Consider the following 15,684-nt stretch of genomic DNA (forward strand, 5'->3'; position numbering starts at 1 on the left):
TTATATCTTCTCCTCCATCTATGCGTACTGGACCAAAAATCACCCGAAGAATTTTTATCTCGAAGCAACCTAAGAAGCTCTCATCTTTCTTTGACAGGGCCAGGCCTCAGCACCATAAATGAGAACCGGGATGATGAGCTCGAGAGAGGAATTTACTTCTCAATTGCCTTCTAAGTCCAAAGAAGCAGCGATTTGCAAGAGTTATTCTTCGTTTTATTTCAGCGCTGGTGTCGTTGTCTGTGTTAATATTGGTGCCTGAAAATTATAGCTGTCCATGGTGACGTTTTGTCCAAGACGTCGTCGTTCAGTGTCCTTTTTTGATGACAGCATATACTTGGTCTTGCCCTCATTGACTACTAAACCCATCTTCTTCGCTTCCGTCGCAATGCTCAAAAACGCTCCACTGACATCACGCTTTGATCTTCCAATTATGTCAATATCATCTGCGTATCCGAGTAATTGAATGGACCTTTGGAAGATTGTGCCTCTAGTGTTGGCGGTTGAGTTTTGCACAATTCTTTCCAGAACGATGTTGAAGAAGTCGCATGACAGTGCATCGCCTTGTCTAAAACCTTTTTTGACATCAAATGCATCGGTGAGATCTTTTCCAACCTTAATAGAGCAGCGTTCATTCTCCATCGTCATTCTACACAAACGGATAAGTTTGATAGGGATGCCAAAACTAGACATTGCTCGGTAGAGCTCTTCCTATATAGATATCCTTTTGAAGTTCCTGGTTTTTTCCAAGATCTGCCGTAATGTGAATATTTGGTCGATAGTGGACTTTCCTGGTCTAAAGCCACACTGATAAGGACCAATCAGGTTGTTGACGAATGGCTTCAGACGTTCACATAATACGGCAGAGAGGATCTTATACGCAATGTTAAGGAGACTGATGTCTCTGTAGTTGGCTCAGTTTAGAGGTCTCCTTTCTTATGTATCGGGCACACTATGCTGATATTCCACTCATCGGGCATGCTTTCTTCCGACCATATTTTGCAGATGAGTTGGTACATGCTCCCTACCAAGTCATCGCCTGCTGCTTTGAATAGTTCGACAGCGATGCCGTCAGCTCCAGCAGCTTTGTTTGACTTCAGTTTAGATATAGCTATCTTCACTTCGTCGAGGTCAGGAAGGCGGAATTGTTAATCTGCATCACCTAGGTTAGAGTGGTTCTATATCCCTTATAGTGGAATTAGGTCCTTCATGGCTGTTATATAATTTGGAGAAGTGGTCTTTCCATATCTCAACATAGACTGCTGTTCTTTTTTTTGTCACTTTGTTGTTTGTTGTTTTTGAATTATTATTAAATGGAATTTATTAATTCTTTGTTTTACGATAAATAAAACAAGAACAATTTTTTGAAGCAAATGGACAAACAAAAATAAAAAAACATACCCAATGGAGTACCATAGCTGAGCAGCTGAAAAGCAAGGGTCCTCAAATAAGAGACCTCCCCATAGGAAGGTATTGTAATGGGTCCGATTTGTCAAATTTAATATTTTGACATTTCTCTACCTTTCAAGGTCCCTAGAGTCGAAAAAAAAAAGATTTTTAGATAGCAGTTTAAAAAAAAGGTGAAAATGTTGGTTAACCGTAAATATCTCACGAATCAATAAGGCTAGAGGCTTGAATTAAATTTTATATAATATATTGTAACGTAACACCAAACCAACATATTTTTGGAAAAAATCCAATTAACGGTTTTTTTATAAATCAAAAAAACTGAAAAAAATTGTCACCTCGAAAATTTTACAAATAAAAAATGATTTCATCTCGAAAATAATTTTGTGCAACGAAAAATAACGTTTTCAACATCTGGTAAAATTTTTGAGAAAAATCAAATTGGCACTTTTTTTATAAAAAATAAAAACCTAAAAATATCTTTTCAAGAACTTGTGATAATGGCTTCAAACTTATTTCATCTTTCAAAAAATATTGTTTTCAATATTCGGTAAAGTTTTGAGAAAAATCGAATCGACAGTTATTTTTACAAAAAATAAAAAGCTTAAAAAAAAACAATACTAAAACTTGGTAAACATAAACTTTTGAATCGAATAGCTTTTCAAAAATTAAAAATATTGTCTTCGAACTTTTTTTATTTCACAGAAAATATTGTTTTCGATATTCAGTAGTTTTTTTTTTATAAAAATCCAACAGTAAGTTTTTTTTCATAAAAAAATAAAATCTAAAAAAAATTTGGTAAAAATTTATATTCGGATCTTGATAGCTCTCAAATTAATTTCATTCATCCAATTTGTAAAAATGGAAGAAATGCTACTAAAATTGGTAAAAACTTGTTTTCGACTAAAAATCTATTTAACGAAACTAGATTTTCAAACTAAACTATTTCCTTTTGTGAAAAATATTGTTGGTAATTTTAAATTTTTTAAGAATAATTTATAAAAATAACTTTTTCAACCCAACACGAAAACCACAAAACTTTTAAGCAAGACAAATCGACAGACGGGATGGGAAGTTATCAGTGTGAGTCGCATACCAGCCTCTTTTTTTGTATATTGTGCGCTCACTAAAGGGGGGTTATGAATACCCTTATAATGTTCAGATACAGTGCGAGCAATTCGGAAAGGAGGTAAGATAAGAAAAGAGAAACCGATGCACATTGGTTTAGAATGTCTGCACATTGAAATGAGTGGGAAATATTGAACCTGGTAAAGCATTCCACATTCATGTAGTACGACTAAAGAAGGAATCCCTGTCCTTAACAGTACGTCCGAAAATTGGACTCAACGATAAACTGATGGGCATTCCTAGCAGTACGGGTATTACGGTTGAGTTTTTTAGGAGGAGAAATGCAACCGGCTATTTCACTAGAGCATTGGTAGCATTCAGAAAGCTAGTCGCTACGTATTCAAGGGATTCTGATTGGCTAAACCTAACTACAAAAGTAGTTGAAATTTCCCCTCTGATTAAGTGTAAAAATGGTGGCATTCACAAAGCTAGTGGCTACGTAGTCAAAATTCAGCTAGCTTTGTGAATGCAAAACTACACTACAAAGCTAGTCAATCTGGAACTGTCAAATTATTGACAAATGCAAATATATAAAATAAGAAACATTTTTGATTTAACTTTAACTTATCTTTCTTGTTTTTAAATTCAATAAAATCAAATTTAAGACACAATTTTATTGATTTATAAGTATTTATTAAATTTTGAATTCGTTCGGTTTACCGAGCATCTGATTGTGAAACGTCAAAATTATTCTCCACTAACTTTGTAGCCGAATTTTGTACACTAAGTCGGAGGGGAAATTTCAACTACTTTTGTAGTTAGAAACCAGGCCGAGTGGATTCCAGGAAGGGTGGGTAAAGGCCAGGCCGTGACGTCATCAGCGGCCGCCGAGAAAAGTGAACGAAGTGGTGGTAGTACACAATTAATATAAAATATCCGGCATGATTTATGTTTTTATAAAGAGGTGAGTCCCGGTTACGGTAGCAAGACCCCCCCAACATCCGACGAGCTCAGCTGTGCACCGCAAGCATGCCGCAGCTACCGTAACGGACAGTCCTTCCTCCACCCAATCCCCATCCTAGTTCCCCATTCCAGAGTTACCTTCTTCGAACGACCCGATCCTACCCATACCTCTCCCATTTGCCTAACGAAAACTAGCACCCAACCTCGTTATGAGATAACACCCAACGTCAGTAGAGGGTGTCCTACCTCAATGCAAATGGTTCCCTACTCCTATACCAATGGCTCCCGATACCTTTTCCTCCTTCCTTCTTCCTTTTCCTCTCTCTTCCTCTCCACCTCATTATAATGTCAAGAATCCATATGAAATCGCTAGTCCAATTAGAGATTTTAACATGAGGATTTTCATTTTTTCTCAACAAATGCTGATCTTAATAAATATTTTAACTGGGTTGCTGCCGCTTTTGCTCCATTTAGCGAAAGACGAGAATTAGGATTCATTCTTAAATTTTCGTTAAGGTTTATACCCAGATAATTCAACAGTTTTTTGAGAGGGATTGAGTTAATAATAAAGGTAACTCTCCCTGACCATGATATGGTGGCCTCGTGGCGATGCATTTCTAAAGAAAATAAACTCAGACTTTTGGAAGTTTATTGTGGATACCCCAGTAGTTAAAATAGTTTAGTGCGGTATGTGGCCTTTCATGAGCAGCAAAAATTAAAGTGTCATCTGCGTATTTTATGGACTTGGATGTACCTGATAAAGATATATATATTATGCGTAAAGCTATTATATAGATAGGGGCCCAAGAAGGATCCTTGTGGAATTCCCGTGCAAATATGTGTCAGATCGAAAAAAGATGAACCTATTTTGACTTTAAAATATCTATTGGTTAGAAAACTGTCAATTATTTCAATTTTATGAAAAGTTCCGAGTGATCATTTTAAAGATTAAACCGTCGGCACCAAACCGAATCAAATGCCCTTTTAAGGTATAGGGAACACATTACCGTGCATTCCTTATTTCTCATATTTTCAAGTATGTATAATATTTTCAAGACACATGATGGCATGTTCAGAAGAATGATATTTTTTAAAGCCGAATTGAGTGTAAGGTAGGTATGATATTATTAACTTCACAATGAACTTCTTTTTGTTTAAAAATTGATCCTTCAAGTATTTTGACGAGATTCGAAAGAAGGGAAATTGGTCTGAAATTTTCAACTTGATTGCAAGAACTTTTTTTCTTAATTGGCACTAGAATAGCTTTTCTCCGTCCATAAAAAATGGCTGTAATTCGAGACAGACGAAAACTTTCAGACACTAATGAATATTCTATTGAAAAGTTCTAACAGATATTTCAAAAACTCAGGAGTAGCATGTTTATAAAAACTCCGCTTATGACAAGGTCCAATTTATTGACTCGATCAAAGGTTTCAAGTAGAGGAGTATGGTTCCTACCTTTTTGCTATGAAGAAAATGTTTCTTTTAGTATGGTCTTCATACCCAAAAGTAGCAAATGGTCTGATAAAAATCAAGTTTTAATGCCAAAAGACACCGAATAATGGAAACAACTTTTTGCAGAAAAAAACTCAAAACTTACAAGAACAGATGAAATTTGTTCCTCTAGAACATCAATGGTTTTATACTCATGCAATTTCAGCAGGTCCTCGAGAAGGTAAAGAGAAAAAACAAAAAAATAAATACATTGCAGCCTTTCAAAATGTCACTTAACACTCTTTTAATAAAAAATCAATTAAATACAAAAAAGTTCCTGGATGAAGGTGTTATGCACAAAAAAATGTAAAAATCTCAAAAAATATTTGCGATGAATAAAAATTAATACCTAAACTATACTTCCCTGAGTTTTATTACTTTAAAATACAATATTTTTATAAGAAAATTTGTAGACTATAAACTTTAAATGCTGTTAACTCAAATGTTTCAAAATGTCGCTTAACCCTAGACCCGTGTACTGGGCACTGAGTGGTACATGTTCGAAGACATTTTCTTCTAAAGCTGATTGTTTCAAGTCATTGGTGACTCCAGCCATTGTGGAAAACATAGTCTTGGAAACAAATAGAAAAGCAAAAAGAGTGTATGAAGAAAATCGATTATCAAACGAACCTAAGGTAATGCGTCGGTGGTATGATACAACTGAAGATGAGATCAAAAATACTCCATTTACCAAGATCGGAATCTTTCGTACGTTTCCCTCTCCCAAACCCGTTTGTTTACATTGTTGTATTTGTAATTTTGACAATTAGTCCATGAATAGATGTGAGAACAAACAAAAAAAAACGATGCCGTGGGCTAGCGGCACTTTGCAAAGCAAACACAAAATGGGGTGGTTAATAAGTTTGTTTTCAGATTTTTCTTTTTACTTTTTTCGATGAAAAACTCATTTTTAAGCTTTAGTTTTCCATTCATTTTGTTGATAGCGAACCAATGTAAATTTGTTCTTGAAAAAAGCATGTTCAACACCAGTTAAATATAATTTATTCACTCATTTACAGCAATAACTACGAAATTGTTTACATTTCATAACTAACTTCGGATTATTGTATCAAAAATGCGTTCGAAGAACCATCAAGTTAAGGGTGCGAGCGCAATTTATTTAATTCAAATTTTTTTGCAAGTAATTAAAATCTGTATCAATTTAATTAATCCAAGTATATTTATAGTTTGTTTTTGATGATTAAAGCTTGCAACTATTTTTCAATTCCATTTTGATTAATAAATATTAAATTTAAAAAAATTGTTATAATCGAAAAATACCTCATCCATAACAATCTTGATTGATGGAAGCATACATGTATTTGCTATAAAAAAAAAATATGCTTCAAAGGAACACCAATATTAAAAAAAAAAATCAGAACGATTATAACGAACTTGTTGAATAAATGCATAGCAAATAAAATGCAAATTTTGACGTTTATTACAAAACGAAAACGTCAAAAAATCGATCTGAATTCAATAGATCATGTAATCGACATGAATGTTTATTGTTGACGTACAGAACTTTCTTTTAGTGAATTCCCACAGTTTAACGCAAAATACGATTTTCATTCATATCTTAAAAATGTTAAGTTACCAAAGTTCAAGTTTACTTATTATTGTTTGAAGGGTATGTTTAATAAAAACTCTGCTAATAATGAAAACAAATTACTGATTTTTACGTATATGTTTTTGTTTTTCTTAATATAATAAATATTATTGAAGATTACTTTCTATAAAATGCAGAACATAGAAGAAAGTATACATAAACAATAGTTTTCAAATATAAAGCAGAGGTTAGCTTAGAAAAATATTTTTGAGAAAGCCAATAATATTTAAGGTATTTAATATAATAATATTTAAGGTATTTATTGCACTCATTTAGTTGGTATTGTGTTTAACCATATTGCCTATTTTTTCCTTAAAAATGCTTTACACAAAGCAACTTATTTTTAAAACATGGTTCCCTCAAATTTGTAATCCAATATCTAACTACAAACAAAATTCTAACTATAACATAGTCCCTCAAAAAGAAATTTTCAGAAATATTCCTGCAACAAACAAAACTTAAATTTGGTCGTTAAATTATCGAACTGCTTAAATGATGAAAATAATAATTTAATTGAGGAATCTAAACTAGCTAATTGTTGGCAATGGAACTTCACAAGTAGCATTGTCTGTACAAAGAAATTTTGAGGCATCCGCCTATTGTTTCCACCTGAACTTCTAACGTCATACCAAAAAAATGTTCTAAGCCAACTACACCTGAAAAAATTGTCTGTTTTGTCGTCTTACAAAGTATTGTGTTACACTTTTGTCCATTTCCAATTATACTTAACCAGTTGCAGCTCATATTGCGTTCGCAAATAATTTAAGTAAATAAAAACCAGCACTAATAAATCATTAAATATGTATTTGGTCAATCTTATTTCATATCCATTAACAACATTTACTTGGATTGGAATTAAAAAGCTATACAAATCTTCCAATTTAAAACCATGTCAGCACTTCAGATTCTGTTGATTAGCATTGTTTAGTTTTTGAACGAGGCCATAAAATATTCTAAATAAAGCATTTAGATGTGCCTGCAGACTATAATGAAGCATTTTGATGGGCCGGAACACTAAATGTGAGAATGTGTTTGGTTTTTGCATCATTTCACGCACACTTTCTCACATTTAGTGTGTACTTAGCTTGTAGGCAAACCGAAATGTCAGTCTGAGATTCCGATCTTGGTAATGGAGTATTTTTGGATGAGATCTTTGCCTACATTGCCATACTGCTGTACGCTGGAGCTGAAAAAGCTTATGGTGTAGAGGCAAAGGATCTTTTCCATGAGAGTAATATGGCCTTTTACCGTGCAGTTATGTCCTTAGAGAGGTTTGAGCAAATAAGCAGGGGTGTCATTCCGTAATTTCCGAAACGATAATCGTCAAAACGATTATCATTAACGATATCGTCAATAATTTGGTTCACGTAACTTTATCACTATCGTCTCGTTCAATCGTTTTCAGTATAAGTTCGTTGAGTATATTCCAAATGTCAAAATGAACTCAACGAAAGATAATGCTTGTTCAATAGCTTGAAAATGTTATTAAACTTGGTTTTTCTCTATGGGAAATTTTGAAAATTTGCAAAAAACGTATTTTTAATAAACATACCAATTATTTTGTGATGTTTGTTGTTATTGTCACTTTTTGTGTTTTCATTTGTTGCTGCCGAAGATAAAACAATAATGTGAAAATGTTTGTTCAATGTCTTATATTTTTGTAAATCAGCTGCAATAATAAACCCAATTTGGTCAAAGGGAAGGAAGTGAAGACGTCATTTTATCCACAGGGAACATAACTTGGCTTCAAAAATATTTAATGTTTCCAAAACTAATTTGCATTACTGCTTTGTGCAAGAGCGATACAAAAATTGTTGCCTGTCGAATATACCAATGTTCCTACGCCCCAAAGTTTCAAAATTTATAACAAATTTGAATATTGAATGCATATAATGTACATTATGTATGTAGAACGACAACCGTCTGGTAAATTTATTGTTTATAATATCATTATAAAGTCCTCTTTTGCAATTCCAAAACTACAAGTGTTTTATTTATTTAACAACAATTAAGAGAGATTACTAATGTTTTGTACATATATAAAAATGCGTAACCGAATTCATTGTATTTTTTTGAGTTTTTATTTTCATTTTGTAACAAAACTAAACTACACCCAAACTTTTTTGCTTCAATTTGCTTACTTGTCAATGTAAATTAATAGCAGACGATACCTACTTAGCTATCGTGCAAACGCTATCGTTTGGACGATATCACTTTGACGATTATCGTCTTACGTGAAGTGAGACTATCGTCGAAACGATATCGTCGAACGATTATCGTTTTACGGAATGACCCCCCAGATTCATTCGATTCGATGACGGAAGATCCCGAACTTTTCGACTCCAAAGTGATAAGCTAGCTGCGTTTAGGCATGTGTGGAATTTGTTTCAAAGTAACCTCATTAGTTGTTATCAACCTTCGAAAGAGCTTACCATCGATGAACAACTCGTTGGCACAAGGGGAAGATGCCCATTCAAAATGTACATGCCCAATAAGCCTGGGAAATATGGAGTAAAAATATTTTGGATTGTGGATGCTAAAACCAACTACCCTCTCCAAGGAGAAATATATGTTGGCCAACAACCCGTTGAAAATCGATCTGAGGGAATATCTCATCAACTAGTGATGCGACTAGCGGAAAAGTATATGGACAAGGGTTATAACATAACGACGGATAATTATTTCACCTCTGTACCATTAGCCTTGAACTTGATGACAAGAAAAACAACAACAGTCGGCACAATAAAAAGCAATAAGCCGCAACTACCTAAGGTCTTTACACCAGCCGATAAGGATTTCAAAAGGACCAGGGACAAATTTTCTTCAATTTTTTGTTACTCTCAGTGCATTCAATTATGTAGTTATGCAAGCAACACAAAAAAAAATGTACTTATGCTTTCTACAACTCATCATGAGGACAAAATAGATGAAGCAACACAAAAACCAGAAGTCATCATAGATTACAACTCAACAAAGGGCGGGGTTGATACTTTGGACCGAATGGTGACCGTATACACCTGTAAGCGAAAAACTAACCGTTGGCCGGTAACGGTATTCTATAATCTGTTGGACTGTGCGGTGTTGCTGCTTACAGGTTGTTTGACATTTGTCAACCCACATGGTATGTAAGCAAGAAAAGATCCGATAAGAGAAAAAGGTTTTTGAAAGAACTAGCCTTAGAGCTTGCGGACAAGCATTTACAAAATCGAATCGCCAAAACAACGCTTCAAACAAAAGTGAAGACAGCCATGAAACTCATAGGTTACGAGATTCAAACAGTAACTATGTTACCCACATCCAGACCAAATACTCTAAAACAACGCTGCGAAGTTTGTAAAGTTATAAAAAAAGATAACAAGACTACAGCAGTTTGCGATTTATGCTATACAGCTACATGCACAAAGCACTATGTAAGAGTGTGCGAAAAATGCTATGTGGCTAAAAATGGCCATGGTGTCGAAGATGAAGGCACTTTTCTACCTTCTAGAACACACAGTCCAACTTAATTATACACATTTCAATTACACACATTATTATTATTCTTATTCATTATTCTGTTCATTTGTAACATATGTTTATCACATTTATCAATTAAATTTATCAAAACAACTTGTAAAATATTAATTATCATGCTTATTCATTCCATTTGTATTATATATTTCAATTCATTTTTCAATAAACTATCAATTAATTAGTTTTTTTTTTAAATTAAAATCGGCTTTTCAGCACAACTGTCTCACATTTTGTATGAAAATTACACTTGGGCACACAGTCCCCAAGTGCACGATAAGTAGAAATTTTATAGTACACGGGTCTAGGGTTAAGTCTTTCATATTCAAAGCGCTTTAACTATTAACTATGTTGAATAAAATATTTAAATACCTATGCCATTGTAAATATCTTTAGATTTCTTATTGTAAATTATAAAAGGCATATCTACGTTAAATAAATACTTTCAATTCAGTTCAAAAAGTACTCAGGTGGGAAAGATACGTGATGTATTTTATTATATCAATTTCAGAGCGCGCACAATATAAAGATGCATAAATATTTGAAAGAGTTTATAAAAATAAAACTTTAATATTTGCGAGTTTTCTGATAGCAACTTTCCTACAAAATGATGCTCGAAAAATGCTTAAGAGTATTTCGGCAACCTTCATTTATCAATGATGTCCAGATGCAGCAGGTGATTAAACAAATTAAAAATTCCTTTCAAGTCAAATAAACAAACAAGAACAACATAAGCCATCATGATTCATGGCCACCAATTAGTTTATGGGAATCTAAACAAAAGAAAGACAATCAATAACAAGATGAACACCCAATAGGTACCCTTGAATCTAGCGATGACGAGCAATGGCCACATTGTTGGCCAAGATCCAACCCCCAAATACCAACCACATTCCCACACGTGTCTCTTCCCTCCACCCACAACAAGCAAACATAAAAAAAACACGTTTGTTTCTTTGATTTTTGAGTGTTGGATTGTATGTTTCTTATTTTGTTATTTTGTATCATTTATCATATTACAAGGCATTACAACCAAAAACAATAAAACAGCATTTTTAAAAAAAGATTGATTATAAATTACGAGTTGTGTGTTGTTGTTGTTGCTGGTTAGGACGCTGGCGCTGTCGCTGACGTCACGACTTTAACATGTTTGGGACAGCACTAAGTATTTTATTTTGTAAATGGCATTTTGCTTATTTGAAGATCTTGCCTTGGTTGAACTTGCGTCCATCCTTATCTGTGCCAGTCCATGAGAAGTACTGTGTTACCAATTTCTTGGTTTCGTCAGACTTGGCATCGAGTTTCTTCCAGTTGTAGCAATCGTAATCGATTTGCCAGTCGGGAGAGAGGGGGAAAGCCAGTTCCTGGCCGCGCCATACCCACACACCGGAGATGGTACTGTTGTTGTCCTCACCGAAGAGGCACACTGAGGCGAAGGCCTGCTTACGCATCTTATCCAAACGCTGGAACATTCCAGTGATGAGGTTGCAGCTCATGAAGACCTTGGCGAGTTCATCATTGTATTTGTATTCGCCGAACCAGATGGAGTAGTTCTCGGCATCGAACTTCTCAAAGAAGTATGGAATGGACTTGGCTTCTTCTTCGTTGGAGTAGACGCGCTTGAAGTCATCGAAGTTGAAGGTTCCCTTGGGCATGGAATCGAAGGGATCCTTGGACTTGGGTTCCATGGCGAGGGCTTCGTCAGCGAGGTCTAACTCTGCGGCCTCCTCCTCCTTCTTGGGGGTGGACTTCTTCTCCTGTGGTTTCTTCTCTTCCTTCTTCTTTTCGGCCTTAGCACCGGATGCACCAGCACCAGATTTGCCCAAGAATTCGGCGTATTTTTTGGGGTCGTATGCCAGGGTCTTCTCGCAAAGGACGAATCCCTTGAGAACGGCTTGGACCTGTGGCTGATTGAGGATGGTGTTGAACCATCTGTTTAGGTTGACATAGGGAGCACGTAGGGATGGCTCCAACACGTATTGGTACAAGTGCAGCAAACTGGTGAACACAACGATATCAGCCAAGGTGATGCGCTCACCCACCAAGAAGGTGGACTCGAGCAGCTTGTTGTTGAGGACAGTCAAGGCGGCGGCAACGTCGTCCTTGGCAGTGCTGTTTTTGGCCATTGGCATGATGCCCAAAAGAGGGAACACCCATGCGCACGAGGCTGGAACGATTTCATTGTCAGCAAAGTTGATCCACTGTTGGACTAGGGCCTGGAGGTATTCGTTGGAGCCACGCAATTGTTGGTTGGCCAGGAAGTAAGCAATGGCATTGCTTTCGCTCAAGACCTTGCCATCGGATGTTTCAAAAGCAGGGACCTGGAATGTGATGAATGTTTGGGTTTAGAATTGGGATTGATGAGAAGAAGCCGGTAGTAAAGAGAAGGGAGGGAGTTAAATTTCCCCCCACACTCCACTCCGTCTCAGATGACGTATGCAAAATGCAAATCTTGCACCGGTTACATTTTTTTTTAAAAAACTTTATTTCTTAAAAATTAAACAAACAAAATTCTTACCTTGCCAGTTGGGAACTTCTTAAGGAAATCCGAAGTTTTATTTGTCTCGCCAAAAACAAAACCTTCGGCCACTTTCACTTTAGCCCCAGAATACTGAGCGGCGATGAGTGCTTTGTAAGCACGGAAGTTATCTGGATAAGTATAAAGTGTCTGGTGGAGAAAATATTAAAATCAGTTAGTTCAATAATTTAACTTGGGGATTAAATAAATATTTTTTAAAAAACTATGCGGATGGCTTAGATAATTGAAAATTAAATTTTAGATTTTTTACTCACTCCTGTCGCCATCGTTGCCGTTTGCCGGAGAGAAAGAAATTTGACAGAGAGTGTGTTCACATGGACCTGATGTGTCGATGACGTTCAAAAAAAAGTAAATACCGGGTGACTGCGATTTGAGCGCAGTAATTTGGGATGTGTTTGAAGTGTGTAGTTGAAGTAGAGTTTACATTTAGCAACTTTGTCACTAACTTTATGGAAAAAATCAGGAAAAGGTATTAAGTTGTAAGATCAATGAATTTGTTAATTAAATAAAAGAACAAAGTAAAATACAACAAAAGACACTAATTTAATTTTGACATTTAACTAAATCAAAACAAAAAATCAATTATGTAAACAAACATAACTTATTGAAAATGTAAATATTTGTCATTAAACATAAACTTAAACTAACCTAAACTAAATCTACACAAGTAGTTCTTAAGTCATTGACATACTAGGTATGGACAGCTAGTCGATAATAATTCTCATACAAAACCCTCCTTAAAAATGATTCCTCTCTTTGTTTGTTTAGCGCAAAACACTAATTTAATACGCCATCTGTTGTTTCTTTGCTGCACTATCACTATTAAAAAGTTAGATAAAATAAACAGAACACAAAAATCAAGTTAAAAATGTTCTCCATATTTCCGCTCAACCTACAGAAGGGCCTCTAGTAGTTCCTTTAAGGAATAGATGACACCATGGCGAAGTTGGCTACTAGTAGTACATATCTTGTAGGTCAATGACATAACCCATAACAAAGGGAAGTGCCATTTTTATAAGCTTTTTTGGAAGACTTAATACCGCTATGAATGTATTATTTTAAATTAAAAATTAGAGAATTTTAATTAGTGTCTACGGAAGTTGCCTGTCGGGCAACTCTGTTGCCATTAACATTGTTCTTCAGTTAGAACTAGAGCTTTAATATTTAAAAGGAACTTCAACGCTACAGGTGGAAGTCCATTGTTTAACAAATTTTTTAAATATAGTTGCATATAACCAGAGTGAGTTTGCTACTACCTATACTAATCCTTGTCAAAGAAGTATCTGCTCTGGTCACTGCTGGAATCTGGATAAGTAAATCACTGATGGTAACTATACTTCATGCTCTCCCAGGGTAAGCCAAATACGTTGAATATAGAATTCGACGAATACCGGCACAAAAAGAAATTTCAATCCTGGCATTTTAAAAAAATGATACAAATATTAAAACATCATTTCGAATCTGATCTCATTCTTAGTTTAGGCTTATATAATCTACATGACTATAGTATAAATTTAATACTATTGGCTTTTGACACCTGCCAAACTTAGTTTTAATTTGAAGTGGCATAATGCTAGTTGAATTTTTGCATTTATGTTACATATCGTTCAATATAGAACAAAATGTTTTAAATTTTTCAGACTACTGCAAAAGCTGTGATTTAAGCTTAACTATTTTCGAGCATTACACGATGATCATGGTCATCAAGCAATCGGTAAAATTGTGAATAATTAAAAACAAAGTGGAAGCGTTACTGTCAAAATATTGATGAGTTACTGTCAAAAATATTGATTCTGTAAAATGCAAGTAGTACCCGTGGCATGATGGTTAGTGCGTTGGACTGTCATGCAAGGAGTCTTGGGTTCGATCCCTGCCTGTGCCACCTTAATTTAAAAAAAAAAATAATTTTCGCGGGTACTGCCTCTTGCGAGGAATTGACAAATCCTTCAAGAGTAATCCTTGTCATGAAAAAGTGCTTTCTCAAAAACTAGCCGTTCGGATTCGGCCTTAAATTGTAGGTCCTTCCATTCCTGACAACAGTACTCGCACACAGGAATGGTTGAGAGTTGTAAGTCACTAGGCCCTGGTTCACAACGGACTGTTGCGCCACCCCATTTGATTTTGATTTTGAAAATGCAAGTGTTGCTATTGATCCGAATTGATCGATTTCGCAGCAATTGGAATTTATTGGACGAAATTATGTGGTAACAAACCAAACAACATGAATAAATTCCCAGGAATAATCTAACAAATATCAAATCAAACCTGTTTGCGTAAAAGTTTGAAATTTGATTTAAAATAAGTGTTTTTTCACTCGAAAATTGCAATCAATATTATTCACTTACACATCTATTGAATAGAAAATCGTTTTGCTGAAAGGAAAGTTGAGCTTAATTGACATTTTATGACAAAATCCAAAGTAATAATATAAAATTTTGATCTAAAAATGTATCACTGTGTGTGTATTTCATTTAATTTTACTTTCGAGACCAATTAATGAATAATCCTGTATGTTGATACGAGCAAGCTTTATACAGAAATGAATTTGTAAGAAAAATATCCTTATCAATGTGGTTTTAACCAGGAAAGTCCACAGTCGATCAAATATTCATATTACGGCAAATTCTGGAAAGAACCCCAGAAAACCAAATAGACACCCACCATCTTTTCATTGATTTCAAGGCCGCATATGACAGCATCTACAGGGACGAGCTGTATCGAGCCATGTCTAGTTCTAGCATCCCTGCCAAACTCGTCAGCTTGTGCAGGAAGATTATGAAGAATTCACGCTGCTCCATAAAGGTTGGAAACAACTTAACAGAACCTTTCGATGTCAAAAAAGGTTTTAGACAAGGTGATGCGCTGTCATGCGATTTTTTTTAACATCGTACTTGAAAGAATAGTGCAGAGCTCAGACGTCCACACTAGAGGCACTATCTTTCAAAAGTCTGTCTAATTACTAGCATATGCTGATGACATAGACATAATCGGAAGAACTCAGCGTGATGTCAAAAGTAATTCCACCTTTTAAGCTATGCTTGAACTTTTGCATGTTTGGTGCAAAAAATAATTATTTTTGCGGCATCTCTTGTTTCCT

General features: G+C 35.1%; 1 protein-coding gene across 1 annotated transcript; it reads right to left on the reverse strand.

Annotated features, from left to right (window-relative positions):
• Positions 1–10,995: 10,995 nt before the first annotated feature.
• LOC129939361 (elongation factor 1-gamma) lies at positions 10,996–13,000 on the reverse strand. The gene is made up of 3 exons (XM_056047346.1): positions 12,842–13,000; positions 12,567–12,716; positions 10,996–12,369 (listed from the first exon to the last, which is right to left on the reverse strand). The coding sequence occupies exons 1-3, from the start codon at positions 12,851–12,853 to the stop codon at positions 11,242–11,244; spliced, it is 1,290 nt and encodes a 429-aa protein (XP_055903321.1). The 5' UTR covers positions 12,854–13,000; the 3' UTR covers positions 10,996–11,241.
• Positions 13,001–15,684: the final 2,684 nt, after the last annotated feature.

This window comes from Eupeodes corollae, chromosome 1 (assembly GCF_945859685.1).
Source record: "Eupeodes corollae chromosome 1, idEupCoro1.1, whole genome shotgun sequence".
Lineage (NCBI taxonomy): Eukaryota > Metazoa > Arthropoda > Insecta > Diptera > Syrphidae > Eupeodes > Eupeodes corollae.

Bases quoted from the DNA above. Each gene is read 5' to 3' on its own strand.
- LOC129939361 (XM_056047346.1), bottom strand. The intron at 12,370-12,566 runs GTAAGAATTTTG...ATCACATTCCAG, and splicing joins AGAAGTTCCCAACTGGCAAG to GTCCCTGCTTTTGAAACATC.